Source organism: Oncorhynchus keta, chromosome 19, assembly GCF_023373465.1.
Source record: "Oncorhynchus keta strain PuntledgeMale-10-30-2019 chromosome 19, Oket_V2, whole genome shotgun sequence".
Lineage (NCBI taxonomy): Eukaryota > Metazoa > Chordata > Actinopteri > Salmoniformes > Salmonidae > Oncorhynchus > Oncorhynchus keta.
Window position 1 is genome coordinate 28,686,203 of NC_068439.1, and position 26,741 is coordinate 28,712,943.

The 26,741-nt window shown below is 45.4% G+C and overlaps 1 protein-coding gene across 13 annotated transcripts in view; it reads left to right on the forward strand.

The window, feature by feature from the left end:
• LOC118397665 (receptor-type tyrosine-protein phosphatase U-like) overlaps positions 1 to 26,741 on the forward strand; it is a 315,780-nt gene that overhangs the window by 173,171 nt on the left and 115,868 nt on the right. For all 13 annotated transcript variants that reach the window (XM_052470163.1, XM_052470150.1, XM_052470152.1 and 10 more), the window contains exons 3-4: positions 11,969 to 12,240; positions 23,877 to 23,958. In XM_052470163.1, coding sequence (XP_052326123.1) covers positions 11,969 to 12,240; positions 23,877 to 23,958 — 354 coding nt within the window. The remainder of the gene's footprint in view (positions 1 to 11,968; positions 12,241 to 23,876; positions 23,959 to 26,741) is intronic.

Below are 26,741 nucleotides of genomic sequence, written 5' to 3' on the forward strand. Positions count from 1 at the left end.
GTTGTTATAGGTCACAGCCACTGTCATTGCTATTGTTGTCTTGTTGTTTCTGGACCATGCTACGGGGTCCGTGGCCCAGGGAATGGGTAAACAAAGATGGCACCCTATAGATAGCGCACCCCTTCTGACTAGAGCTCTATGAGCCCTGATTAAAAGTAGTGCACTAAATAGGGAATAGGGTGCCATTTGGGATGGTAGACTAGACTGGCTGGTACCACCCTATTGTTCTGAAGCAGTCAGGCTGAGTCAGCTCGGACTCTCACATATACTGATCTAGTAAACCAATGTTTTTATACCAGAGATCTGTTTCTTTAAATGTCAAATACGGTGTTTGATTATGTTGAAAACATTTCAACATTTACTTTGTATTGCATATTCTGTTGTACAGGATATGACAGTCAACCACTCTCACGGCAATCCTACATTTTGCACAGAAAATAAAGAGCAACATTGTCATATCTCTGCCCTGATATTGTCCCCCCTAGCTGTTCACTAAGTAAGCACAGAGTTAGTTTTGAATTCCATAGTTATGCTGAATGGCCGTAGGCACTGGCCTGGGGTTCGTTCTTTTATGGGGCCTCCTCATGTGTTTGTTTCCTCCTTGGGCGTTCATTGGTCAAGCCTTATCACTGATGATTTGTAGGCGGCTGTCCATGGTGGATGTGACAAGGATTAGGACGATATGCTCGTAAATGTCTGATGAACTAAAGAACGGCGTGTTTCCATGTGTGTGTGTCTGTGTGTGTGTGTTATGCTCGTAAATGTCTGATGAACTAAAGAACGGCGTGTTTCCATGTGTGTGTGTGTCTGTGTGTGTGTGTGTTATGCTCGTAAATGTCTGATGAACTAAAGAACGGCGTGTTTCCATGTGTGTGTGTGTCTGTGTGTGTGTGTGTGTGTGTGTGTGTGTGTGTGTGTGTGTGTTATGCTCGTAAAGGTTTGATGGACTGATAGAACAGCGGGTGTTTTCTCCTCCTCGTCCTCAGCCGGAGATGCTTATTATACTGATTGATGACTATTGTTTTCAATTACCAACAGCTTTATTTGCGAGAAGCCGTCACCATTAAACTGCAGCTATGCAGGATGTGAATTAAGATCCTGGGTTACAAACGTCTTTCAATTATATCTGCCTGAGTGATGGGTTTTGTGTGTGTGTGTTTGGTGGAGTGATGACTTTTGAATGAGTAGCAGCTTTTGAATAAGTAGGCAGTGCGTGCCTCTAAAAGACTGAGGAGCACAAATGAACATGAAGTAATGCCTGTTTTGTTTTCCCTTTTTTGAACAATGCCCTCCAAGAGCATTGGCTGAGGCTGAAGCTTTGTGTCCGAGGAGGTAAATCAGATCTGAGCAAGGTTGTTTTTGGAAAGCCCATTGGATGCTTTGTGTTTGTGGCGACCAATCAGAGCTGAAGGAGGACATTTTTTGAAAAGCGCACATGCAGCCTTTTGTTGTGTCTCTTTGGGCCGTTGGGCCGTTGGGCCGTTGGGCTGCTCTTTCAAGATGATTTGATTAATTGAGATCAGACTGGTGCCCCCCATTCACCCCATTCATTCAGTGACAGATTCTAAATGTAAACCACCCTGTTTTAATCCATCACTGTGCCATGTGTTCTGGCGTAGAATTAAAGAGACACATTGTTTTGTTGGCATACCCTCCTTTAGAGAAGAGAACACTAAGGCTTATAGGGCAAGTAGTGTGTGCCCCCTACTGCCCCAAACATGTAACTTACCCAACATGTATTACTTGTTGCTAGAGATATTTAAGACAAGTTACAGGTTTGGATCTGATTCATATTATTGTGGTGAAGATGTAGGCTACAGATTGACACTTACACTTTATATAATGTCAAGTTGAAGCACTCTGGTTCAGACTACTTGACCCCTAAGCCTTGCCCCCTATTCAACCTCTCTACTCTCTCGCCCACTTGACTTCTTCCACATGTTGTTACGTCACAGCCTTATTATAAAATGTATTAAATAAAAAAATGTCTTCATCAGTCTACACACAATAACCCATAATGACAATGCGAAAACAGTTTTTTCGAAATTTTAGTAAATGTTTACATAATATTCAGACCCTTTGCTATGAGACTTGACATTGAGATCAGGTGCGTCCTGTTTCCATTTATCATTCCTGAAACAAGATTCTCTGGTCTGGTGAAACCAAGAATGAACTCTTTGGCCTCTTTGGAGATCCTTGATGAGAACCTGCTCCAGAGCATTCAGGACCTCAGACTGGGGGTGAAGGTTCACCGTCCATCAGGACAACGACCCTATGCACACAGCCAAGACAACGCAGGAGTGGCTTCAGGACAAGTCTCTGAATGTCCTTGAGTGGCCCAGCCAGAGCCTGGACTTGAACCCCATCGAACATCTTTGGAGAGAAATGGAAATAGCTGTGCAGCTCCCCATCCAACCTGACAGAGCTTGAGAAGATCTGCGGAGAAGAATGGGAGAAACTCCCCAAATACAGGTGTGCCAAGCATGTAGCGTCATACCCAAGAAGACTCTGTGCTGTAGTCGCTGCCAAAGGTGTTTCAGCAAAGTACTGAATAAAGGGTCTGAATACGTATGTAAATTCGATTTTTAGTCATGTGATGTTTAAGTCAGAAGTTTACATACACCTTAGCCAAATACATTTCAACTCAGTTTTTTATTCCTGACATTTAATTCCTGACATTTAATCCGAGTAAATATTCCCTGTTATAGGTCAGTTAGGATCACCACTTTATTTTAAGAATGTGAAATGTCAGAATCATTGTTGAGAGAATGATTTATTTCAGCTTTTATTTCTTTCATCACATTCCCAGTGGGTCAGAAGTTTACATACACTTAATTAGTATTTGGTAGCATTTCCTTCACATTGTTTAACTTGGGTCAAACGTTTCGGGTAGCCTTCCAAGCAAGCTTCCCACAATAAGTTGGGTGAATTTTGGCCCATTCAAACTGACAGAGCTGGTGTAACTGAGTCAGGTTTGTAGGCCTCCTTGCTCACACACGCTTTTTCAGTTCTGCCCACAAATCTTCTATGGGATTGAGGTCAGGGCTTTGTGATGGCCACTCCAATACCTTGACTTGGTTGTCCTTAAGCCATTTTGCCACAACTTGGAAGTATGCTTGGGGTCATTGTCCATTTGGAAGACCCATTTGGGACCAAGCTTTAACTTCCTGACTGATGTCTTGAGATGTTGCTTCAATATAGCCACATCATTTTCCTGGCTCATGATGCCATCTATTTTGTGAAGTGCACCAGTACCTCCTGTAGCAACGCAGGGGGTTCCACAACATGATGCTGCCACCCCTGTTCTTCACGGTTGGGATGGTGTTCTTCGGCTTGCAAGCTTCCCCCTTCTTCCTCCAAACACAACGACGGTCATTATGGCCAAAGAGTTATATTTTTGTTTCATCAGACCAGAGGACATTTCTCCAAAAAGTTCAATCTTTGTCCCTATGTGCAGTTGCAAACCGTAGTCTGGCTTTTTCATGGCGGTTTTGAAGCAGTGGCCTCTTCCTTGCTGAGCGGCCTTTCAGGTTATGTCGATTTAGGACTCGTTTTGCTGTGGATATAGATACTTTTATACTTGTTTCCTCCAGCATCTTCACAAGGTCCTTTGCTGTTGTTCTGGGATTGCACTTTTCGCACCAAAGCACGTTAATCTCTAGGAGACCGAACACGTCTCCTTCCTGAATGGTATGACAGCTGCGTGGTTCCATGGTGTTTACACTTGCGTACTGTTGTTTGTACAGATGAACGTGGTACCTCCACGCGTTGTGTGTAGATTGATTTGAAAAAAGAAAAGAAAAATGAAATAGAATAAGGCTGTAGCATAACAAGATGTGGAAAAGCTCAAGTGGTCTGAATACTTTCCGAATGCACTGTATGTGGGGCCAAGTTGTGAACATGTCTCTGGCCAGGGCCTTTCTCTCCTCTCTGCCTGAAGGTGATCTGCATGCAACTCAGCTCTCTCTGCAACTCCCTGCTCTCCTCCAGATGCACTTCTGCCGCTGGCACTCAGCAGGGCTGTAACTGATACTGTCTTATCACTCCGACTGGATGTAGGGGGAGGAGGGGAGGTAGGGGGAGCACTGGGCCCTGGTCCATACTGGCACACCTCATACATGGGCTGGGTATCAACTGCACTGCAGTGCCGCTGAGAGCCATTGATAGTCAGTGATAGTCAGTGATAGTCAGTGATAGTCAGTGATAGTCAGTGATAGTCAGTGATAGTCAGTGATAGTCAGTGAGAGCCAGTGATAGTCAGTGATAGTCAGTGAGAGCCAGTGATAGTCAGTGATAGTCAGTGATAGTCAGTGATAGTCAGTGAGAGCCAGTGATAGTCAGTGATAGTCAGTGATAGTCAGTGAGAGCCAGTGAGAGCCAGTGATAGTCAGTGATAGTCAGTGATAGTCCAAGAGAGGGAGAGAGAAACACATAGACTGAGAAACAAAGAAACATAGAAAATAGTTCAAGGCTGTTCCGTACTGTTATTCTCTCCTCTCAGGGATGTTTTTATTAACCAGCCTCAGGTTATTCTACCTGGGAACATATGCTCAAATAGCTCACCCTCTTCCCACCCAACACAGTCTCCTTACAGGGCATGGTTAGTGTCTCCTTCCTTCCTTCCTTCCTTCCTTCCTTCCTCCATGTCTGCTCTCCACAAAGACCTGATGTCTGAGGTATTTCTGTATTTCTGCTGTGGTGATAGAAATACAAACTCATTTAAGAGAATGTCTTGTTCGCCTGTTTCTAGTTCCTTGTTACAGTACAGTACAAGCTGAGCCAGCCAGCCACCCTACCACCCAGTCAGTCAGCCAGCCATCCAGTGTGCTGACAACCCTATACCCTCTCCAACCCCTCCCCCTGTCTGCCAAAGCATCTCCATACTGTATAACACTCCTCTCCTTCCCAGAAGTGCTTTCTTTCTGTCTTTATTTCTTGTGTGTGTGATCTACTGTTTGTTTCAGCTCAGTACCTCGCAGACTTCTCTTTTCTGTCTCTCCGTGTTCCTGACCTCCTCTTGTCTTTTCTTAAACAGGGCACGTGGGTCCCTTGCTCTTAGCAGTGAACTTTGAGGGAGATCGAGGATTCCTTAAGACATTAACAAAGTAATTTACAGTTGGGGAAGGGAGGCAGGCCAAATGTAGTCAGAGAGAGAAAGAGACAGGTTGAGTGTGGGTGTGTGTTTACAGTGCTGCTACAGGGAAAGGGGATACCTAGTCAGTTGTACAACTGTCTTCAACATGTAACCCAGCCCCTCTGGATCAGAGAGGTGGGGGGGCTGCCTTAATCCACGTCCACAGTGCCCAGGGAGCAGTTGTTGTTTTGGGGTTAACTGCCTTGCTCAAGGGCAGAACAGCAGATTTTTCCACCTTTACCAGCTCGGGGATTCAAACCAGCGACCTTTTGGTTACTAGCCCAACGCTCTTAAACGCTAGGCTACCTGCCGCCCCACTATAACAAAGACAGTTCAGGCCTTGCATACAGTGGCTAGCGGTGATGTTGACTCCTCTACCAGCAAAAGAGGCTGTCATTCGTTATACAGTGTCAATATCAAGTCAATCCCTTCAAGCTTAGTAATAATTCCATTTTTTTTGTAAGTCCCGGTCGTGTGTTTAGATCCCGTCCCTCACCTTGGGAAGTGCGTTAGCTCCAAACCCAAGATCCAGACGGACTCTGATTGTTTGTGTACAGAAGTTAGCTGTATGTGTGTGTGTTTGTGTTGCTAGAGTCTCTCTATGTTGCATTCATGAGCAGCTGGTGTTGGTTAGCCTATTTCCCATTTGCACAGTGTAAGCACTGTGTCACTTTGTAAATGGCAGAATCTGCATCGGTGCCTTTCGGCCTCAGTGAACACAACACAACACAGCCCTGCGAGCTCAGTGCCCTGCCAACCAGCTCTACAGATCACACATTACAGCAGCACACACACTCACGGACAAACAGCAAGGCAAATCTGCATGTTCCCAATCGACCAGCGCAACTGCCCTTCAAATATCATCTGTGGTGAAAGTAGCCTGAGGTTACAGTATAAAAAAACGAAAACACTAACAAATGAAACCGCAAAATACAAAAACAGTAGGGATTGAACATTTCAGGATGACCTTCTCCGAATGTCCCCAATCAGCAGTGGAAAGAGACGAACACACAAACGTAACAATAACAATAAAACACCAACACCAAGTTGATTAACAGACACGTTGCCTGGCAGACTGCAAGACTGTTATTTAACCTCTATTGATGAAACAGAAAATAGCAGAAAAATAACAGAAAACCATTGATAGAATACTGTGATTAAAATGCATGGTGTTTGGCTGTGAACGATGGTGTTGTCTGGCTTCAGAATAAGCCTGGCTGAGTTATACAAAACATTATTGATGGGAGCGGAGCCAGAAAGCTTCAAAAATGGTGGAGGAGAGAAATATAAAAGATAAAGGCAACGAACGTCGAGGCTCTCACTATCTTACTTGCTCTATCTCTCTCTCTCTCTCTCAATTCAATTCAAAGGGCTTCATTGACCATGGGAAACATATGTTTACATTGCCAAATAAAAGTGAAATAGATAACAAATAAATGTGAAATAAACAATCAAAAATCTCTCTCACCCTCTCTCTTCCTTTTCCCTCTTCTTTCTCTCCCTATATATCTCCCCTCCCCTTCCTCCTGGTGTGTGTGATAAAAACAGTGAGACCTGAGACTCTGGGTCCCACCCTATATGCTATATCTGACGTTCTGATAGGAATGCAGAAAGTCAGAGCTGTGCCCTAATCTCTTAATGTGTGTGTGTGTGTGTGTGTTCCCTCATCTTTGGCAGGGCTAGCCAGGGTTACAGGGGAGCCTTATCTGCCTTCATGGATTGATGGAGAATATTTCAGCAACTCCGGATATTTTTAAACTTTATTTAAAGAGTCTCTGTGTGTGTGTACTTGCCTCTCTGTGTGTGTACTTGCCTCTGTGTGTGTGTACTTGCCTCTGTGTGTGTGTACTTGCCTCTGTGTGTGTGTACTTGCCTCTGTGTGTGTGTACTTGCCTCTGAGTGTGTGTACTTGCCTCTGTGTGTGTGTACTTGCCTCTGTGTGTGTGTACTTGCCTCTCTGTATGTGTGTACTTGCCTCTCTGTATGTGTGTACTTGCCTCTCTGTGTGTGTACTTGCCTCTGTGTGTGTACTTGCCTCTCTGTGTGTGTGTACTTGCCTCTGTGTGTGTACTTGCCTCTGTGTGTGTGTACTTGCCTCTGTGTGTGTGTACTTGCCTCTGTGTGTGTACTTGCCTCTGTGTGTGTGTACTTGCCTCTGTGTGTGTACTTGCCTCTGTGTGTGTGTACTTGCCTCTGTGTGTGTGTACTTGCCTCTCTCTCTGTGTGTACTTGCCTCTCTGTGTGTGTACTTGCCTCTCTGTGTGTGTACTTGCCTCTGTGTGTGTACTTGCCTCTGTGTGTGTACTTGCCTCTCTCTCTGTGTGTACTTGCCTCTGTGTGTGTGTACTTGCCTCTCTCTGTGTGTACTTGCCTCTGTGTGTGTGTACTTGCCTCTGTGTGTGTACTTGCCTCTGTGTGTGTAATAATAATATAATAATAATAATAATAATATACTTGCCTCTCTGTGTGTGTACTTGCCTCTCTGTGTGTGTACTTGCCTCTCTGTGTGTACTTGCCTCTGTGTGTGTACTTGCCTCTCTCTCTGTGTGTACTTGCCTCTGTGTGTGTGTACTTGCCTCTGTGTGTGTACTTGCCTCTGTGTGTGTACTTGCCTCTCTGTGTGTGTGTACTTGCCTCTCTGTGTGTGTGTACTTGCCTCTCTGTGTGTACTTGCCTCTGCGTGTGTACTTGCCTCTGTGTGTGTACTTGCCTCTCTGTGTGTGTGTACTTGCCTCTCTGTGTGTACTTGTCTCTCTCTGTGTGTGTACTTGCCTCTCTGTGTGTGTGTACTTGCCTCTGTGTGTGTACTTGCCTCTCTGTGTGTGTGTACTTTCCTCTGTCTGTGTGTGTACTGTCCTCTGTGTGTGTACTTGCCTCTGTGTGTGTACTTGCCTCTGTGTGTGTGTGTACTTGCCTCTGTGTGCGTACTTGCCTCTGTGTGTGTACTTGCCTCTCTCTGTGTGTGTACTTGCCTCTCTGTGTGTGTACTTGCCTCTCTGTGTGTGTACTTGCCTCTGTGTGTGTACTTGCCTCTGTGTGTGTACTTGCTTCTCTGTGTGTGTACTTGCCTCTCTGTGTGTGTACTTGCCTCTGTGTGTGTACTTGCCTCTCTGTGTGTGTACTTGCCTCTCTGTGTGTGTACTTGCCTCTGTGTGTGTACTTGCCTCTCTGTGTGTGTACTTGCCTCTCTGTGTGTGTACTTGCCTCTGTGTGTGTACTTGCCTCTCTGTGTGTGTGTACTTGCCTCTGTGTGTGTACTTGCCTCTGTGTGTGTACTTGCCTCTCTCTGTGTGTGTACTTGCGTCTCTGTGTGTGTACTTGCCTCTGTGTGTGTACTTGCCTCTCTCTGTGTGTGTACTTGCCTCTCTGTGTGTGTACTTGCCTCTCTGTGTGTGTACTTGCCTCTGTGTGTGTACTTGCCTCTCTCTGTGTGTGTACTTGCCTCTGTGTGTGTACTTGCCTCTCTGTGTGTGTACTTGCCTCTCTGTGTGTGTACTTGCCTCTGTGTGTGTACTTGCCTCTCTGTGTGTGTACTTGCCTCTCTGTGTGTGTACTTGCCTCTGTGTGTGTACTTGCCTCTGTGTGTGTACTTGCCTCTCTCTGTGTGTGTACTTGCCTCTGTGTGTGTACTTGCCTCTCTGTGTGTGTACTTGCCTCTGTGTGTGTACTTGCCTCTCTGTGTGTGTACTTGCCTCTGTGTGTGTGTGTGTGTGTGTGTGTGTGTGTGTACTTGCCTCTCTGTGTGTGTTTACTTTCCTCTCTGTGTGTGTGTACTTTCCTCTGTGTGTGTGTACTTGCCTCTCTGTGTGTGTGTGTACTTGCCTCTGTGTGTGTTCTTGCCTCTCTGTGTGTGTGTACTTGCCTCTGTGTGTGTGTGTGTTCTTGCCTCTCTGTGTGTGTGTACTTGCCTCTGTGTGTGTGTGTGTACTTGCCTCTCTGTGTGTGTCTCACTCCTCAAGGATGGACAGGAAAGAAGCTGTTTTATTTCCAATTAATGCATTTATAAAATGGACTGACTCAATCACGCTCAGGAGAATGATGGCAATTTGGTATGTTTAGCAGACACAGTATTAACCCATGTCTTTAGACTCACTTTGAGCTTTAGCTTCCATTTTGAAGTATATTCACCTTCTGAAAAAGATGTCCCAGACAATTCATCATATCAGCTCTTGGTGAAAAAATAATATGATTCAGTTATTTGTTTTTAGTGGATTATGGCCTCCATATTAGGAAGTTCCTCGTTTGTCAGTTGAGTTTAGTCTGATAATGAATGGGTTTCCTAATCTGATTGCTGCAGTTTCCTAAATCACCACTAGGTGGCTGCAACTGTGAGATAAGGGTATATCTACATCAGTGAGTGTAATAATGTTTTGCATAGATAGATTAGAGTAAATCTTAATTTGATTTCCATACAGGCTCTAGGGCCTGTCAGAATTAGTTAGACATATTTTAATCTTCACTCGTTCTCTCTCCCTGCCTTCCAGCACTGTTCATCAACTAGAAGCTTCCTTTTCAGAGGAAGAATTGTGTGAGATTGGGTTACAGTTGATAAACAAGACAATGCGTTACCATTGCTATGCCAGGGTCAATTCAATTCCAGCTAATGTCTTTGTTGTCTATCTATTGGTCACAGCACTCATCTCATACCCTACCCAATGCAGCTTTCTCCCTCTCTCACACATAGGCCTGTTACCTGGTCTCAAATCTCAAACTAGAAAGGGAGAAGTAGTTCAGTTGTGTGCTGATCTTGCGAGAAAAGCAATTTAGCCTCGTGGCCCAAAGAGCCTCCAGGAGTCTCCACACATCAGAGGCATGGTGACAGTGAGGGCGCAGGGGGCCGGTAGGGGCCAAGTCGATGCCTGCTCTGGTCCAAATCTGGATGTAGGTGAGATTCTAAGGGAAGCGAGGGGAAAATCAATGTTTTCTGAGAATACTGCCTGCCAGTCCCCCCGAGGAGGAGAAGCTGCTAGTAGGAATTCAGTGAAGGCTTGACGGTTCTGTCTGGGCTGGGTTCAGGGTCGAGGTGAGGGAAAATGGGATAGGAGAGGATGAGAAAAGAGACCAGAGGGATGTTTTGTCCAGACAGGGATCAGGAAAGAGAAGAGCGAGGAAAGGGATGTAGGGATGTTTTGGACAGTAAAGGGGACTCAAGGTTTTGAGACTGTAAGAGGTTTTTAAAACACTGAGCAGCCCTGTGCTGTGACCTGGCTGATGTAGGTCGTGGTTGTTCTGGGGAATCACAACTTTTGAAGCGAACGACTGAACTTTCTTCAGTTTTTTCCTTGTTCTGTCTGTGAGCCAGCAAAGGAAACCGACAAGAACAGGGTTTCATTGACCCAGCACTGTGTTACCTTCTATTGTGTTTTTTTTGGTGTGTGTTTTGTTTTTCTCTGATTTGGGCAAAGTAGCATTGCAAAATTCCCAGGTTTTCCAGAAATCCTGGTTGGAATATTCCCGAAATCAGGAGAGAATAAGCAGGAAATCCTGAATCCGTTGCATTTTCAGGAAGGTTACTGGAATTGTGCCACCCGGGGGCAAGGTGATGAGGAAATGCAATGAGGAGAGCCAGCCTGTCTGAAAGGCATGTTGAGGTCACAGGGCTGAAGCTGTAGAGACATGCTGTAGGTCACATGCTGTACTACCTCCTTATGAAGGCAGCCTGAGGTCAGGGACAGAGAGAGATAAGGTCCCCAATGAGCTGTAGTGTCTTGATCACTCTACCTGCTGAGCAGAGAGGGAGGAGGAGAAGAAGGGGGGAGTGGAGCTCTCACTTCCAGGAAGGTCACCGGGATTTGGGCCTGAGCCCATCGCTCTGTGTGTGCGTGCGTGCGTGCGTGCGTGCGTGCGTGCGTGCGTGCGTGCGTAATCACTAGTGTTCAAAGTACTCCCTAGATTGCCATTACAGCCTAATAACAGTGTCAGTGTGATTAATGGCAGTAGAAGTGGCAGGGCACTGAGTCCCTGATTACACACTCATTCAAGTACATCACCCATCCTATCCTGCCCTTCCATAGAGGATACACTACAGCTGTGTCTTTAAAGCACTTAGAAGATTGCTTCGGTAACAGATTCCAATACTGTGACCCATTGATCATTATTAGAAGATTAGAATGGTTAGAATGATACTCTTTTGGGATTCCCTCATGAACACTGTTCCCAATCTGGTGTGATCAACATGGACATCTCCCTATCACTCATTCTCTCTTTCTTTGACTCATTCTGTTTCTCTCTCTCGCTCTCGCGCTCTCTCATCCATTGAGGTGTGTGGACAGCTGTGAAGGCAAATCTCCCTCTGTTTGTCTGGTTGTCTGTTTGACACCTGTGTCAGGGCCAGGCGACAGGCTACAACCTTGAGTGCCAAGGGGATGAGAGAGAGAATCAGAAGGGGAGGGATGAGAGGCTCTGTGAACCTCAGTCTCTAAATGAAATTCTGTCTGTCTTCTCCCTGTCTGTCCATAAAACAGAGCTTTGAACAGGGGATATCTGAGGCATTGTGGCAGACAGAGAAACCCTTATACGGTCTGAGAGAGAGGTAGAGAGAGGTATAGGCCACAGGAGGCTGCTGAGGGGAGGACGGCTCATAATCATGAGTGAATGGAATGGAATCAAACACATGGAAACGATGTGTTCTAAACCATTCCATAGATCCCATTCCATCCATTACTATGAGCCCGTCTCCACAATGAAGGTGCCACCGGCCGCCTGTGGTAGAGACAGAGGTAGAGCAGAGAAACTCTTTCCCTCAAATCATGGAGATTTCCCTAAAGTTCAGTCTCTGTTGACAGGAATTGCATTATAACCATCTGACCCTGTCTCTTCTCTGCTGTCCCCCAGGGTCGTTCATGATGGTGAACTCGTCCCAGCATGCCGTGGGGCAGCGGGCCCACCTTCTCCTCCGTTCGCTGAGTGAGAACGACACGCACTGCATCCAATTCAGCTACTTCCTGTACAGCCGCGACGGCCATTCCCCCGGGGACCTGCAGCTCTACATCCGGGTCAACGGGGGGCCGCGGGGAAGCGCCGTCTGGAACGTCTCCGGGTCACATGGACGCCAGTGGCACCAGGTGGAGCTAGCCGTCAGCACATTCTGGCCCAGCGAATACCAGGTGAGCGATAATGATACATATGTGTTAACACATACATTTTGCTAATTGTATGTCTAATGCTATGTCGTTGGCACCTTCTGGCCCAGCAAATACCAGGGGAGAGACAATGCTATGCAGTGAGGGTTAGGATGAGTGGCACCAGATGGAGCTAGCCGTTAGCAACTTCTTGCCCAGTGATTACCAGTTGAGTTCTAACTAATGGTTGGTTGGTTGATTGATTGATTACACATACAGTACCAGTCAAAAGTTTGGACACACCTACTCATTCCAGGGTTTTTGTTTATTTTTTACTATCTTTTACATTGTAGAATAATTGTGAAGACATCAAAACTATGAAATAACACATATGGAATCACGTAGTAACCAAAAAAGTGTTAAACAAATCTAAATATATTTTATATTTGAGATTCTTCAATGTAGCCACCCTTTGCCTTGATGACAGCTTTGCACACTCTTGGCATTCTCTCAACCAGCTTCATGATGTAGAAAAACCCTTGAATGAGGAGGTACTGTATGTTCTATTCCAGCACTGATTAAACTGCAGCTGCGGGCCGCAATCTATGCCAGAGACGGGCCGCTATTGGTTCACCATAGTATGCTTGCTAGCTGGGAATCATCAAGCCGTAATTCATTTAATCTATTGTGCTTGTGCTCCTGGAATAGAGCAAATATGTGCAAATGACCATTTGGTCCCAGAGGGGTGGGTAGGGAAACACTGCTGCACTATTTCATAGTGACAACATGGGAGTATAAATGTACTTTATTAGAGTATTTGTTTTATGTTTACATATATGTATGGCTTAATTTCCCCCAGTGCAGCAGAGTCATAAATATCTCTTTGTTCTGCCCTGGGTTTAGTTGATGGTGTTGTTATGGCTAGTGTGTGTGTGTGTGTGTGTGTGTGTGTGTGTGTGTGTGTGTGTGTGTGTGTGTGTGTGTGTGTGTGTGTGTGTGTGTGTGTGTGTGTGTGTGTGTGTGTGTGTGTGGTGGGCTGTTTGGAAGCTGCCTCATTAAATCCTATGATTTATACCTCTAGCTGTCTCTCATTCGCCCTCCTCCAAAACGCCCTTAACGAGAAGCCAATAGCTGTGTGTGTGCCTGTGTGTGGGTTTCTGTGTGTGTGTTTCTGTGTATGCCTGTGCGTCTGTTCTGTGTGCATGTTTTCTCTCCCTTTGAAATCAATGACAGCAGTAAAAGATTGGGGGAGTGAGTGTGGCTCAGCTGAACAGTCAATTGACCTCAATTCTGTGTGACCCTCAGTAGAGGAGTGTTTGCCTCCATAACCTTGGTCTGCTCTCAGAGTTCTGAGCCTGGTCCCAGACACATCTCAATAAATCAACACATCCTAAATGAGATTAGGGCCGGTGTGGATCAGTGTTGTGTGGTAGTATCCTCAGCTTCCAGGCCAACAACACAACCCCATAGTGATTAAGAGTTAATGCTTTTCTTCCTCTCATGTGCAGCAACATCAAAAGGTTCTCTCGCCCCCGCCACAGTCTCCCACCTTTTTCACACGGTGAAAGAGGGTTTGTGTGTGTGTGTGTGTGTGTGTGTGTGTGTGTGTGTGTGTGTGTGTGTGTGTGTGTGTGTGTGTGTGTGTGTGTGTGTGTGTGTGTGTGTGTGTGTGTGTGTGTGTGTGTGTGTGTGTGTGTGACCATTTGAAGGGAAGGGGGATATGGGACACAGGGGCGTTGGGATCCAATATCCAATCAGACCAAGCCTTGCCTAGCCTGGTGGTTAGGTGAAAGTAGAGCTGTATTTGTTGCGTCTGTCTGAAATTAGAAATCCATTAGAGGTATGATTTACCACCCTGATAATGTGTGTGTGTACGCTGAAGCAGCCTGGGTGTTATGTGTTATGTAAGTGGAAATGAAGACGTGTGGGTGGGTGTGACATCTTAAGACTCCCCCCCAGGCACACAGACAGACATGGGACAGATTGCTTTGTTGGTCCCATAGAGCAGTAAGAGGTTCGGCTGCAAGTAATGAAGCAGGTAAAAGACTGAGAGAATGACCGGTGCAGGGTTTTAATCCTGCCCTGCAGTGATGCGTCTCCCTGACTGTACTGTGAAGGGGCAGTCTCACTGCCTCCCATGTTCCTTCCCCCCTCCCCCCTCTCCTTTTCACCCCCTATTCCTCTCCCCTTCTCTGCCATGATCTATCTTCTACTCTTTCCGCCTCTCCCTCTGTCCTCCTCTCCCTTTCTCTCTCTGTTACAGCTCAAAGTGCTAGTGAAGGCCCCAGAGGGCCCACTCATCCAATCCCCCAGATAAGGATCACTGTCCAGCAGTCCCATCCAACAGATCGGCCCCACGGGACCCTGACCAACAGCCAGGAACAGACAGACAGAGAAGAGAGAAAAAAGAGAAGAGAGAGACCAGAGAGAGAAGAGAGAAAGAGACTGCTTCACATGGGCTTTAAAAGAAAGAGGGAGAGCGAGCGAGAGAGATGGCGATCAGGTTTCTCTGAGAAGCCCCCAAGGGCCAGCAGGAGACAGCCTGGAGGAGAAAGATGGACTACGTGCTCTGTAGTTGGAGATTGATCAGAGACTGAGCTAGCTATAGCCTCCCCCAAAGCAATCACAAAGAACAGAGCAGTCAGTGAAGTGCCATTACCATTCATTGTCTCTGTCTCAAGTAATAGTAGACTATTCAGATGTGTCTTGTCGGCTAGAGTGTAGGTGAGAAGCTTACTACTTTGGTATCAGTGGCAGGTGAACAGTCCCAGTCTTTTGATATCTTAAAGAGGGAGAGTTGAGGTGATTGAGTTTAAGGAGAAGTAGCTGCAAACACTATCTGAATATTCATATGAAGCTCTCAAGACGTTCTCCTCGTTTTGTGAAATCCTGCTTAGGAGCGAAGTTAATAGCCGTAGCACTAAAGACTAAAGAGAGATAAAGACAGAGAGTTCATCACAGTGGCCCTCAGACTTAAATGTGTCTCTCCTCAGTCTCTGTCTCTCTCTCCATATCTCCCTAACAATCTGTCTGTCTCTCTCTCTCTCTCCACATGTGTCTCTCTGTCTCTCTCTCTCCCCACCTCCCCACCTCTCCCCACCTCTCTCTTGGGCTCTCTTCCTTCTGTCTGTCTCTCTCCACATCTCTCTGACTAGCTCTGTTTGTTTCACTCTGTCTCTCTCTCTCCTCTCCCCATGTCTCTCTTGGGCTATCTCTCTTCTGTCTCTCTCTCTCTAGTGTAAACACAACTAGAAAGCCTGAGAAACTGAAGATGGTACTTTATCTTAGCAGTTTGTGCATACAGGGCACAGAGGGAACAGGCTGTAGCCTAGAGAGTGTACTTGTTGTACTTGAAAGTGTTTATATACTAGGAGTCTACACACTAGTGTCTACACACAGTCTACACACTAGTGTACTTGACAGTGTGTGTATAGAGGGCCTAGCAGGTGTACTTGTAGCAGGGTATATTCTGTGGTGCAGGGAGTAGAGCACCTGTCTCTGCACAGCTGGAACATTGTATTTACCCCTCCATCTCTCTCTCTCTCTCTCTCTCTCTCTCTCTCTCTCTCTCTCTCTCTCTCTCTCTCTCTCTCTCTCTCTCTCTCTGCCTCTCTCTCCCTCTCCCTATGTCTCTCTCCCTCTCTGTGCCTCTCTCTCTCTCTCTCTCGCTCTCTCTCTCTCTCTCTCTCTCTCTCTCTCTCTCTCTCTCGAGCTCGCGCTCTCAATTTAATTCAAAGGAGTTTATTGGCATGAGAAACATGTTTACATTGCCAAAGCAAATGGAATAGACAATAAACAAAAGGGAAATAAACATTAGTGAACATTAGACTCACAAAAGGTTTAAAAGAATAGACATTTCAAATGTTTTATTATTGGCTATGTACACTGTTATAACAATGTGCAAGTAGTTGAAAAGAAACAGATAGGTTGTATTTACAATGTTGTTTGTGCTCCTCTGGTTGTCCTTTTCTTATGGCAACGGGTCGCAAACTTAGCTGCTGTGACGGCACACTGTGGTATTTTGCCTAACAGATATGGGAGTTTAGCAATGTTTCATTTGTTTTCAATGTTTTTGTGCGTCTGTGTGATCTGTGGGAAATACAGTCTCTCTAATTTGGTCATACATTTGGCAGGAGGTTAGGAAGTGTACCTCAGTTTCCACCTCATTTTGTGGGCAGTGACCTGACTCTCGAGAGAAGATATGCTGTGGTGGCTTCTCAATAGCAAGGCTATGCTCACTGAGTCTGTACATAGTCAAGCATTTTCTTAATTTGGGGTCAGTCACAGTGGTCAGGTATTCTGCTACTGTGTATTCTCTGTTTAGGGCCAGATAGCATTCCAATATGTTCTGTTTTCTGGTTGATTCTTTCCAGTGTGTAAAATAGTTATCTTTTAGCTTTCTCTTAATTTGGATAGGTTTGAATATGTTTCTGTCCTGGGGTTCTGTGAAGTCGGTTTGTGTTTGTGAGCAGAGCCCCAGAACCAGCTGGCTGAGGGGACTCTTCTATAGGTTCATCTCTCTGTAGGTGAGATGGTGGAATTTGTGGGCATCGCCTCCTTTTAGGTGGTTGTAAAATTTAACAGCTCTTTTCTGGATTTTGATACTAGCGGGTATGGACCTAATTCTGCTCTGCATGCATTGTTTGGGGTTTTGCGTTGTACACAAATGATATTTTTGCAGAATTCTGCTTGCAGAGTCTCAATTGGGTGTTTGTCTTTCTGGTTGAATTCTGATTATTCATGGCTCTTGGTGCTATCAGTCCTGGGCAGGCTCAGAGAACAGCCTGGGTTTTAGGAGACGAGGTACAGGGGAATGGAACCAAGCCAGAAAACTGGAGGAAGGAGGAGGACTTTTTTTCTCGCATTTTCTCATCTAAACAAGTTCAGGAGTAAAAATGTGCTTAACACGTCACGTAATCAGTTGCACGGACTCACTCTGTGTGCAATAATAGTGTTTAACATGATTTATGAATAACTACCTCATCTCTGTACTCCACACATACAATTATCTGTAAGGTCCTTCAGTCTAGTAGTGATTTTCAACCACAGATTCAACCACAAAGACCAGGGAGGTTTTATAATGCCTCGCAAAGAAGGGTACCTATTGGTAGATGGGTATAAAAAAACAGACATTGAATATCCCTTTGAGCATGAAGTGAAGTTATTAAAACTTGTTTGGGGTAGGGTCTTTTTTTCTGAATTTATGCCTGACTGAAGTGCCCAAAGTAAACTGCCTGTTACTCAAACCCAGAAGCCAGGATATGCATATAATGTAAATGTAATTGGTACCATTGGAAAGAAAACACTCTGAAGTTTGTAAAAATGTTAAAATAATGTAGGAGACTATAACACAATAGATATGGTAAGAGAACATCCAAAGAAAAACCAACCAGAACTTTTTGTATTTGAGAGCCCATGCTCGTACAATGGAACGTATAGGGTCATATCTAAATCCAGCTCCCAGTCTTACACTAGATGTCAACAGTCTTTGTTCAAGGTTTCAGGCTTGTTTCTTCCCAAACAAGGAAGAATTTTGAGTTTTAATACTGGGAGTTGGTGTTCAAAACCAGTCTGTGTGCGAGCGACAAAGATTTTGCTTTCCTATTGAACATACTTATTTCCGTATGAAATATGACAGTTTAATTACATTTTAGGGTACCTGAGGATTAAGAAGAAATGTATTTTCTTGAACGACTGCACGTTGAACGAGTGGATTACTCAAATCATTGGCCCCAACTAAACAGACTTTTTGGAATATAAAGAAGGATTTTATCTAACAAAACGACCATACATGTTGTAGCAACCATTTGAATTGCAAATCAGAGGAAGATTTTCAAAGATTGAGTGAATATTTAATCGCTATTTGTGATTTTATGAAGCCTGTGCCAGTGGCAAAATATGTTGATGTGGGGCGTCGTCCTCAAACAATCGCATGGCATTCTTTCGCTGTAAAGCCTATCGTAAATCGGACAATGCAGTTAGATGATCAATAAATGAAGCTTTAAACCGATATAAGACACTTGTATGTACCTAAATGTTTAATATCCATAATTTGTATGATTATTTATTTGAATTGCGCGCCCTCCAATTTCACCGGAAGTTGTTGACAGGCGCCCCGCTGGCAGTCACTACAAAGATACAGGCGTCCTTCCTAACTCAGTTGCCAGAGAGGAAGGAATCCGCTCAGGGATTTCACCATGAGGCCAATGGTGACTTTAAAACAGTTAGAGTTGCTGTGATAGGAGAAAACGGAGGATGGATCAACAACATTGTAGTTACTCCACAATACTAAGTTAAGTGACAGAGTGAAAAGAAGGAAGCCTGTGAAGAATAAAAATGTTTTAAAACTTGCATCTTGTTTGCAACAAGGCTCTAAAGTAATACTGGAAAAATGTGGCAAAGCAATTAAGTGTTATGTTTGAAACAAATTCGATACAACTTTGAATACTTTCTGAAGGCACTGTAGTTGTGTGTGTCCATTTCCTCAGCCTACTAGCTGAATGAGGTCCACTGAATCTCAGGTCATAAATGACTGTGTTTTCCTGCCACAATGTCAATACCAGTCAATACCATTCTACCCTCATTCCACTTTATTAACCAAAACAAATCCATCAACAGAACATTCTGGCAATAACTGTGCAACATGTTCCTGTTTCTCCAACGGTTTCTGAAGCTGTTGAATTAATTAAACCACTTGTGCGGATCGATGGAGTCTGTCCGTGTACAAGCTTTATCATAAGACCACGTGCACAAATAACTCCCATAGCGATGAAAAGGAAAACTAGAATCCAGAAATATTAATTACCCAACAAATCCTCTTTATTGCAATCCTTTATCGCCAGCAGCCAGCCAACAAACCAGCCAGCCAGCCAGCCTACCAGCCTACCAGCGAGCCAACCAGTCAGCCAGCCAACAAACCAGCCAGCCTACCAGCGAGCCAACCAGTCAGCCAGCCACCAATCCAGCCAGCCAGCTGATTGTATGTGTTCCCTTCGAGGACGGGGAAGGGAACAGAGCAGGGATTCAGCATGGAGAAGTGTGTAACTCTGCACCGTTGGGTTTTATGAGGTGAACTGAACTGGAGCTGCAGCAGCGAGGGGAAGAGGGAAGCTCATGTTAAAATGTATCAGTGAATTTTCCTTTTTTCCCTTTTATCCCTCTTCTTCCTTCCCCTCGTCCTGCCTCATCCCTCCTCCCGGTATCTGAAGGCAGTGTTTTTGTGATCCGTATTTAGAGTTTGGTGTCTGGTATTATTTCTCCCATCTCTCTCTGCTTGGATGATGAAACAGCTCTATAGCCTGAGAGACAGACAGCAGCAGGCACAGCACAGGAACACCTCACTAGTTTCAACAAGCCTGGCCTTGATTCTCACATCACGGTTGTTTTTTGGAAGTGTAATATCTACCTTGCTCCTTTCCCCGTTCTCTTTGTAGCTCTGCGTGGTTGCAACAAGAGGAAATAGGTAAATAAAGCAGGAAGACTGTCACAACCTAGAACTGATGACGATTCTGTTCCTTTGAACAAATCCACCTTTACTTTGAGTGCAGTGATAGATAGATGTTTCCTTTCTTTGCCTGTGTGGGTATTGGAGATGAGGCTGTTGCAGGTGTGGGGGAACTTTGCTATCAAATATTTATGATGCTATCAGGCCTATCGTGACTGCCAATGTCAATGTAGCTTAGGCTACACCATCTCTCCTTATATTTCGCTCCCTCCTTCTTTCTCTCTCTCTCTCTCTCCCTCTCCCTCTCTCTGTCCCTTTTTCTTTCTCTCTTTATCTGCCCCTCTCTCTGTCACTCTCTTTCCATTTCTCTCTTTCCCCATCTCTCCCTCCCTCTCTATCCCCCCTCTCCCTTTCTGCTCTGAGCACGGTCTGATACTGATAGTCAGGTAGGGTTAAGGCTCTGTGCAGTGCTGAGCAAATGAATGGATGGCCAGGTCTGTGGAGGTGTGTGTGTGTTAGGGCTTGTCCCTGACCCCAAAAAATATTGGTTGACCAAAAAGTTATTACAGCAAAGACTTAAAAACAGTCACATTAATTTGCGAATGCAATTTCCCAAATGGAACGGTTTAGGTCGATTTATTAATTATTCAATGGTCGCTTTGCTATTTTATTTTAAAAGGAAAATGCTTCAATGCATTTCACGTCAGGAATGACTCGTATGCTGTGTGATGACATGAATGCAAAAAGTATTTATTGGTAAAGTAGCCTATATTGAAATATAGGCCTAAGTTAATTGCAGTAATAAGACCAAACAGGATGCGCTCTTAGGCCTACAGTTTGATGGCTGTTATACAAGGCCGCTATACTAAGTCTACTAATGACAATGACATTACTTATTAATATATATTATATTATAATTATTATTATTATAATATTATAATGATGATCATAATACTATTAACAATAAGAATTTGATCAAGGAAAAAGGAGGGGTATTATTAGAAATATTATTTTTCTGACAATTTGGAACAGTGCAAACAACACTAAATAAATGGTAAATAATAACAGAGGCGCTGGTCGAATGACAAACAGTGTATTACAGCATAGCAAATATTAAAAACAGACCAATTTGTGAAATTGTTGCGTGAGGCTTGGTGCTCACGGAATCAGTAGGCTATCAGCGAAACACCCAAACAGTCAGCAGAAGCAAGATCTGTCTTATTTCTGTAGATATATCGATGATTTATAAAGACAGGCACATTTAACAGTTAGGCTATTGATTATAGACCTAATTAAGTTGAGGTTTCCTCTCTCCTCACTTTTCTTAAACAATAAGTCAAGGGCTGTTTTCTCCTCTCTTAACTCTAGCAACATGGCCAGGGAAAGGCGGCGATTCAACAGCACATTGTGTTTCAGAGCCGCACACAGCAACCACTATCCAACGCGGGAGAAAGTGCATTTGTTATAAATGATTTTTTTATTTGTGTTGCACCATTGTTCTTACGTAATATAACCATATACAATTTCAGTAGCACATACCTTAGAGTGATGGACTGTGCCATCCCCACGGCCTCCACAATGGATCAGTCCACTCGTGAATCAGACAGCTGTCTTGTACACCACGATTTAAAAAAAACATTGAACAATTTTCGCTACTGCTCGACGAAAGAAATCTCGGTTGACCAACAGCCTATGGGGTCAGCCCCAGTGCGTGCTCGTCATGGTGTGTCAGTGCCTGATGAATGGAGAAGGTAATCGTCCAGACTTCTCTAAGTGCCCACGCATAAGAATGACGAATACTAATAAATGAGCAGACAAGGAAGCGTGGCCTGTGTCCATCTGAGGAGGCCTTGTGCGGTGCTGTTGGTCTGGACCAGGCACTTAGAGCCTGATGTGTTGGTCAACACAGAGACACACTGGGGCTGCTATATAAGGAATAGGGTGCCATTTGGGATGCCCCCAGACTCGTTGGAGTGCGTGATATTGGAATCTGACCTTTCATAGTCTGCTGGTTTCAGTCATAGCTAACATATCATTGTCTGTGATGAGCTTTTAGGATCATTTGCAGAGCTTTACACTGTGTGGCTGTCGGTGACTTTTCCATTGGGTCCATTGTGACAGGAAAGCTCAATCAAGCCCGGCTAAATGACTTGAATGTGAAGTGCTATTTGAAGTCTGGAATCAATGAATGCAGTAAACCCCATCTGCATAGACTGCAGTGGTTATGTATTCGTTACTGTCCCTCAGTAAACGATATGGGTTATTGTGGCATTAATGATTTTTCAGTGGTCCAGATTCCCCTTGGTTCCCTGTGGGGGGGATCTGGGATTCACTTTGGTTCCCTGTGGGAGGGATCTGGGATTCACTTTGGTTCCCTGTGGGAGGGATCTGGGATTCACTTTGGTTCCCTGTGGGAGGGATCTGGGATTCACTTTGGTTCCCTGTGGGAGGGATCTGTGATTCACTTTGGTTCCCTGTGGGAGGGATCTGGGATTCACTTTGGTTCCCTGTGGGAGGGATCTGGGATTCACTTTGAAGGATCTGGGATTCACTTTGGTTCCCTGTGGGAGGGATCTGGTATTCACTTTGGTTCCCTGTGGGAGGGATCTGGGATTCACTTTGGTTCCCTGTGGGAGGGATCTGGGATTCACTTTGGTTCCCTGTGGGAGGGATCTGGGATTCACTTTGGTTCCCTGTGGGAGGGATCTGGGATTCACTTTGGTTCCCTGTGGGAGGGATCTGGGATTCACTTTGGTTCCCTGTGGGAGGGATCTGTGATTCACTTTGGTTCCCTGTGGGAGGGATCTGGGATTCACTTTGGTTCCCTGTGGGAGGGATATGGGATTCACTTTGGTTCCCTGTGGGAGGGATCTGGGATTCACTTTGGTTCCCTGTGGGAAGGATCTGGGATTCACTTTGGTTCCCTGTGGGAGGGATCTGGTATTCACTTTGGTTCCCTGTGGGAGGGATCTGGGATTCACTTTGGTTCCCTGTGGGAGGGATCTGGGATTCACTTTGGTTCCCTATGGGAGGGATCTGGGATTCACTTTGGTTTCCGGGGGAAGGGATCTGGGATTCACTTTGGTTTCTCTGCATGACGCTGGATTCATTTAGATGAGTGAGTAGAGATTTTGGCAGCGCTCAATGACTCCTGTGGGTCCCATGTTCTGTGTGTGTTCTCTGATGAAAAGAGAGAGAAATATGGTTGTTTGAAAGAGCGGGAGGGAGAGAGGGAGAGATGACTGTGTGAAACGAGGCTATGCTAAACTATGGATGTTTGAGTAGTGGGTTTTGCCACCAGACAGGCCTCCGTGGATTCAAAGCTCAATCAAGCCCGGCTAAATGACTTGAATGTGAAGTGCTATTTGAAGTCTGGAATCAATGAATGCAGTAAACCCCATCTGCATAGACTGCAGTGGTTATGTATTCGTTACTGTCCCTCAGTAAACGATATGGGTTATTGTGGCATTAATGATTTTTCAGTGGTCCAGATTCCCCTTGGTTCCCTGTGGGGGGGATCTGGGATTCACTTTGGTTCCCTGTGGGAGGGATCTGGGATTCACTTTGGTTCCCTGTGGGAGGGATCTGGGATTCCTTTGGTTCCCTTGGGGGATCTGGGATTCACTTTGGTTCCCTGTGGGAGGGATCTGGGATTCACTTTGGTTCCCTGCGGGAGGGATCTGGGAGGTTCCCTATGGGAGGGATCTGGGATTCACTTTGGTTCCCCGTGGGAGGGATCTAGGATTCACTTTGGTTCCCTGTGGGAGGGATCTGGGATTCACTTTGGTTCCCTGTGGGAGGGATCTGGGATTCACTTTGGTTTCTCTGCATGACGCTGGATTCATTTAGATGAGTGAGTAGAGATTTTGGCAGCGCTCAATGACTCCTGTGGGTCCCATGTTCTGTGTTTGTGTTCTCTGATGAAAAGAGAGAGAAATATGGTTGTTTGAAAGAGCAGGAGGGAGAGAGGGAGAGATGACTGTGTGAAACGAGGCTATGCTAAACTATGGATGTTTGAGTAGTGGGAATTGCCACCAGACAGGCCTCCGTCGATTCAAAGACAAACTGTTTGATTAGGACTTCACTCTCTCTGCCTCCAGTCCTTTCTCTCTCTGTGTTGCGTAACGTGGAATCCTTTCTTCCCTCCTCCTCATCTCTCCATTGTCTGTGCCGTTCTCATCTCATCTCTCAATTGTCTGTCCCATTCTCCCCTCATCTCTCTGTTGTCTGTCCTCAGGTGGTGTTTGAAGCATCCGTCTCGGCAGAACGGCGAGGCTACATTGCCATTGATGACATCCTGCTGCTCAACTACCCCTGCTGTAAGTAGCTACCCTCCACACTACAGCACCAACATCCCAATGTACATCAGCCCAGAGAACACCGCCCCAACACACCAGCATACGAAACCCAGCGCACCACTATACCAATCTATCAACTACGCACCGTATCGCAGTGACCTTTTACAAAGAAATGGGACAATATGTGTCTGGGCGCTAGGAGGTGGACAGACCGACCAAGTCTCAGGACTGTGATGGGTGCGTGGGTGGACAGACAGACGGACAGAGGCCTGTACAGTAATCAGCGGTGGCGAAGGCACTGCTCTCAAAGCCAGAGATGGTTCCGAGAGGCTTTTGGTATGTGGACACCTGTCTGATTTCGCATGGTTCATGGCTGCACAGCGCCACTTCTTTTGTCCCGGTCGACCAGACAGCGAGCTGGTGACCTTTATCTTCCTGACGGCTCGGCTAGCCGCTCCGCTCTCCCCGTCACCAAGACGAGCCCACTCTCCCAGAGCTAATATACTGATCCTGGAAACACACACACACACACACACACACACACACACACACACACACACACACACACACACACACACACACACACACACACACACACACACACACACACACACACACACACACACACACACACACACACACACACACACACACACACACACTGTTCCAAGAAAACAGCAGGCAGCAGGTGAAGGGCCTCTCCTCACATGTTGTTCTCCACAAAGGCGTGTCGAGAGCAGCAGTAGTCTGAGGTCTCTTGCTGGACCATAATGACACATGGTGACACTCTGAGAGTTTTCCCCATTATAGCTAACCCCTCTCCCTTAGAGTGTAACCCCCCACCCCCGTCAGTCCTCAGTGCAAACACCCCCACAACCCCCTTCCTTCTATAAACCTGACTAAATGCCTTTACAGCTGACCCTCTGTCTCTCCCACAGTAGCACTCACAGCAGTCTGACACACCATGATGTTCCTTTGGGATATTTCCCCAGTAAAACCTCCCTCCTACAGTGCAGCCCCTCCCTACAAACATACATATGCTTTTACAGGCCACCTGGCCATTATTCTCCTTAGACGCTCACCTGCTGTCCCCATAACTATTACCTCTACAGGAGAGCAGGCTCAGGTCAAGGGCTGTATTCCAAATGGCACCCTATTCCCTACAAATTGCATTACTTTTGATCAGAGCCCTATGGTCTCCGGTCAAAAGTAATACACTATATACAGTGGTTCATGCTTTAAAAGTTACAAACGTTTGCCCCGGCCATTAGTGGTAGATGGTGGCATTGTGTCATTGCACCACACTATCACAAGGGAGAGTTAGAATGCTGATCTATCGGTCGTCTAAACTGTGACTCAAGTTGACTATCTTTTCGTAAATGAATGGATGTGTTTTCAGTCTGAGAGTCTCTCTTCTCTGGCACTAGAGTCCTACATCAGGCAACAACAACAACTGTCGGTGGTCCTGGAGTTAAGAGAGAACTTGGGTAAATACAATGGGGGAATTACACTTAACATGTAGACTGATCATTTTTGAAAAATAGGCACAGTGGGCCTATTAAAACAGAAATAAATCATTCTAAATAACATGTTCAAAAATGGCCATTTTCCCTTTATTCAGATTACAACTGCTCACTTATCGTTATTTCTTTTAATTTCTTCTATGTATTTATTGAATTTTACCCCTTTTCTCTCTAATTTAGTGATATCCAATTGTTAGTAGTTACTATTTTGTCGCATCGCTACATCTCCCATACGGGCTCGGGAGAGACGAAGGTCGAAAGCCATGCGCCCTCTGAAACACAACCCATCCAAGCTGCACTGCTTCTTAACACACAGTGCGCATCCAGCCCAGAAGCGAGCATCCAAGCCAGCCGCACCAATGTGTCAGAGGAAACACTGTGCACCTGGTGACCTGGTTACCGTGCACTGTGCCCAGCACGCCACAGGAGTCACTAGTGCATGATGAGACAAGGTTCTATTTCAGGATATCCCTAGGCCAATTGTGCGTCGCCCCATGGTCGCAGCCGGCTGTGACAGAGCCTGGGCGCGAACCCAGAGTCTCTGGTGGCACAGCTAGCACTGCGATGCAGTGCCTTAGACCACTGCACCACCCTTATTGTAACTTATTGTAATTTTTCTTATTGTAATTTTTTAAACAAGCCATAGTTGATCACAATTTCAGTTTCATCCCCCAGAAAATAAATAAATAAATAAATAACACAACAAATATTGTGGTTAAACTCTAACATACTAATTGATTAAAAAAACTTTTGCAATTGGAATCTTTATCAAGTGGAAGGGGGAAGGGTAAAGAACTTGTCTGTCGGCCATGCATTAAAGACCAAAATTAAAAGAAATTGAAAGAAAATTGTGATAAACAAAAATGAACTCAGCAACAACAAAAAAAGTCATTTTCAGGACCCTGTCAAAAATCCAAATAACTTCACAGATCCTCATTGTAAATGGTTTAAACACTGTTTGCCATGCTTGTTCAATGAACCGTGAAGAATTCATGAACATGCACCTGTGAAACGGTCGCTAAGACACTAACATCTACAGACGGTAGGCAATTAAGGTCATAGTTATGAAAACTTAGGACACTAAAGAGGCCTTTCTACTGACTCTGAAAAACACCAAAAGAAAGATGCCCAGGATCCCTTTTCATCTGCGTGAACGTGCCTTAGGCATGCTGTAAGGAGGCATGAGGACTACAAATGTGGCCAGGGCAATAAATTGCAATGTCCGTTCTGTGAGACGCCTAAGACAGCGCTACAGGGAGACAGGATGGACAGCTGATCGTC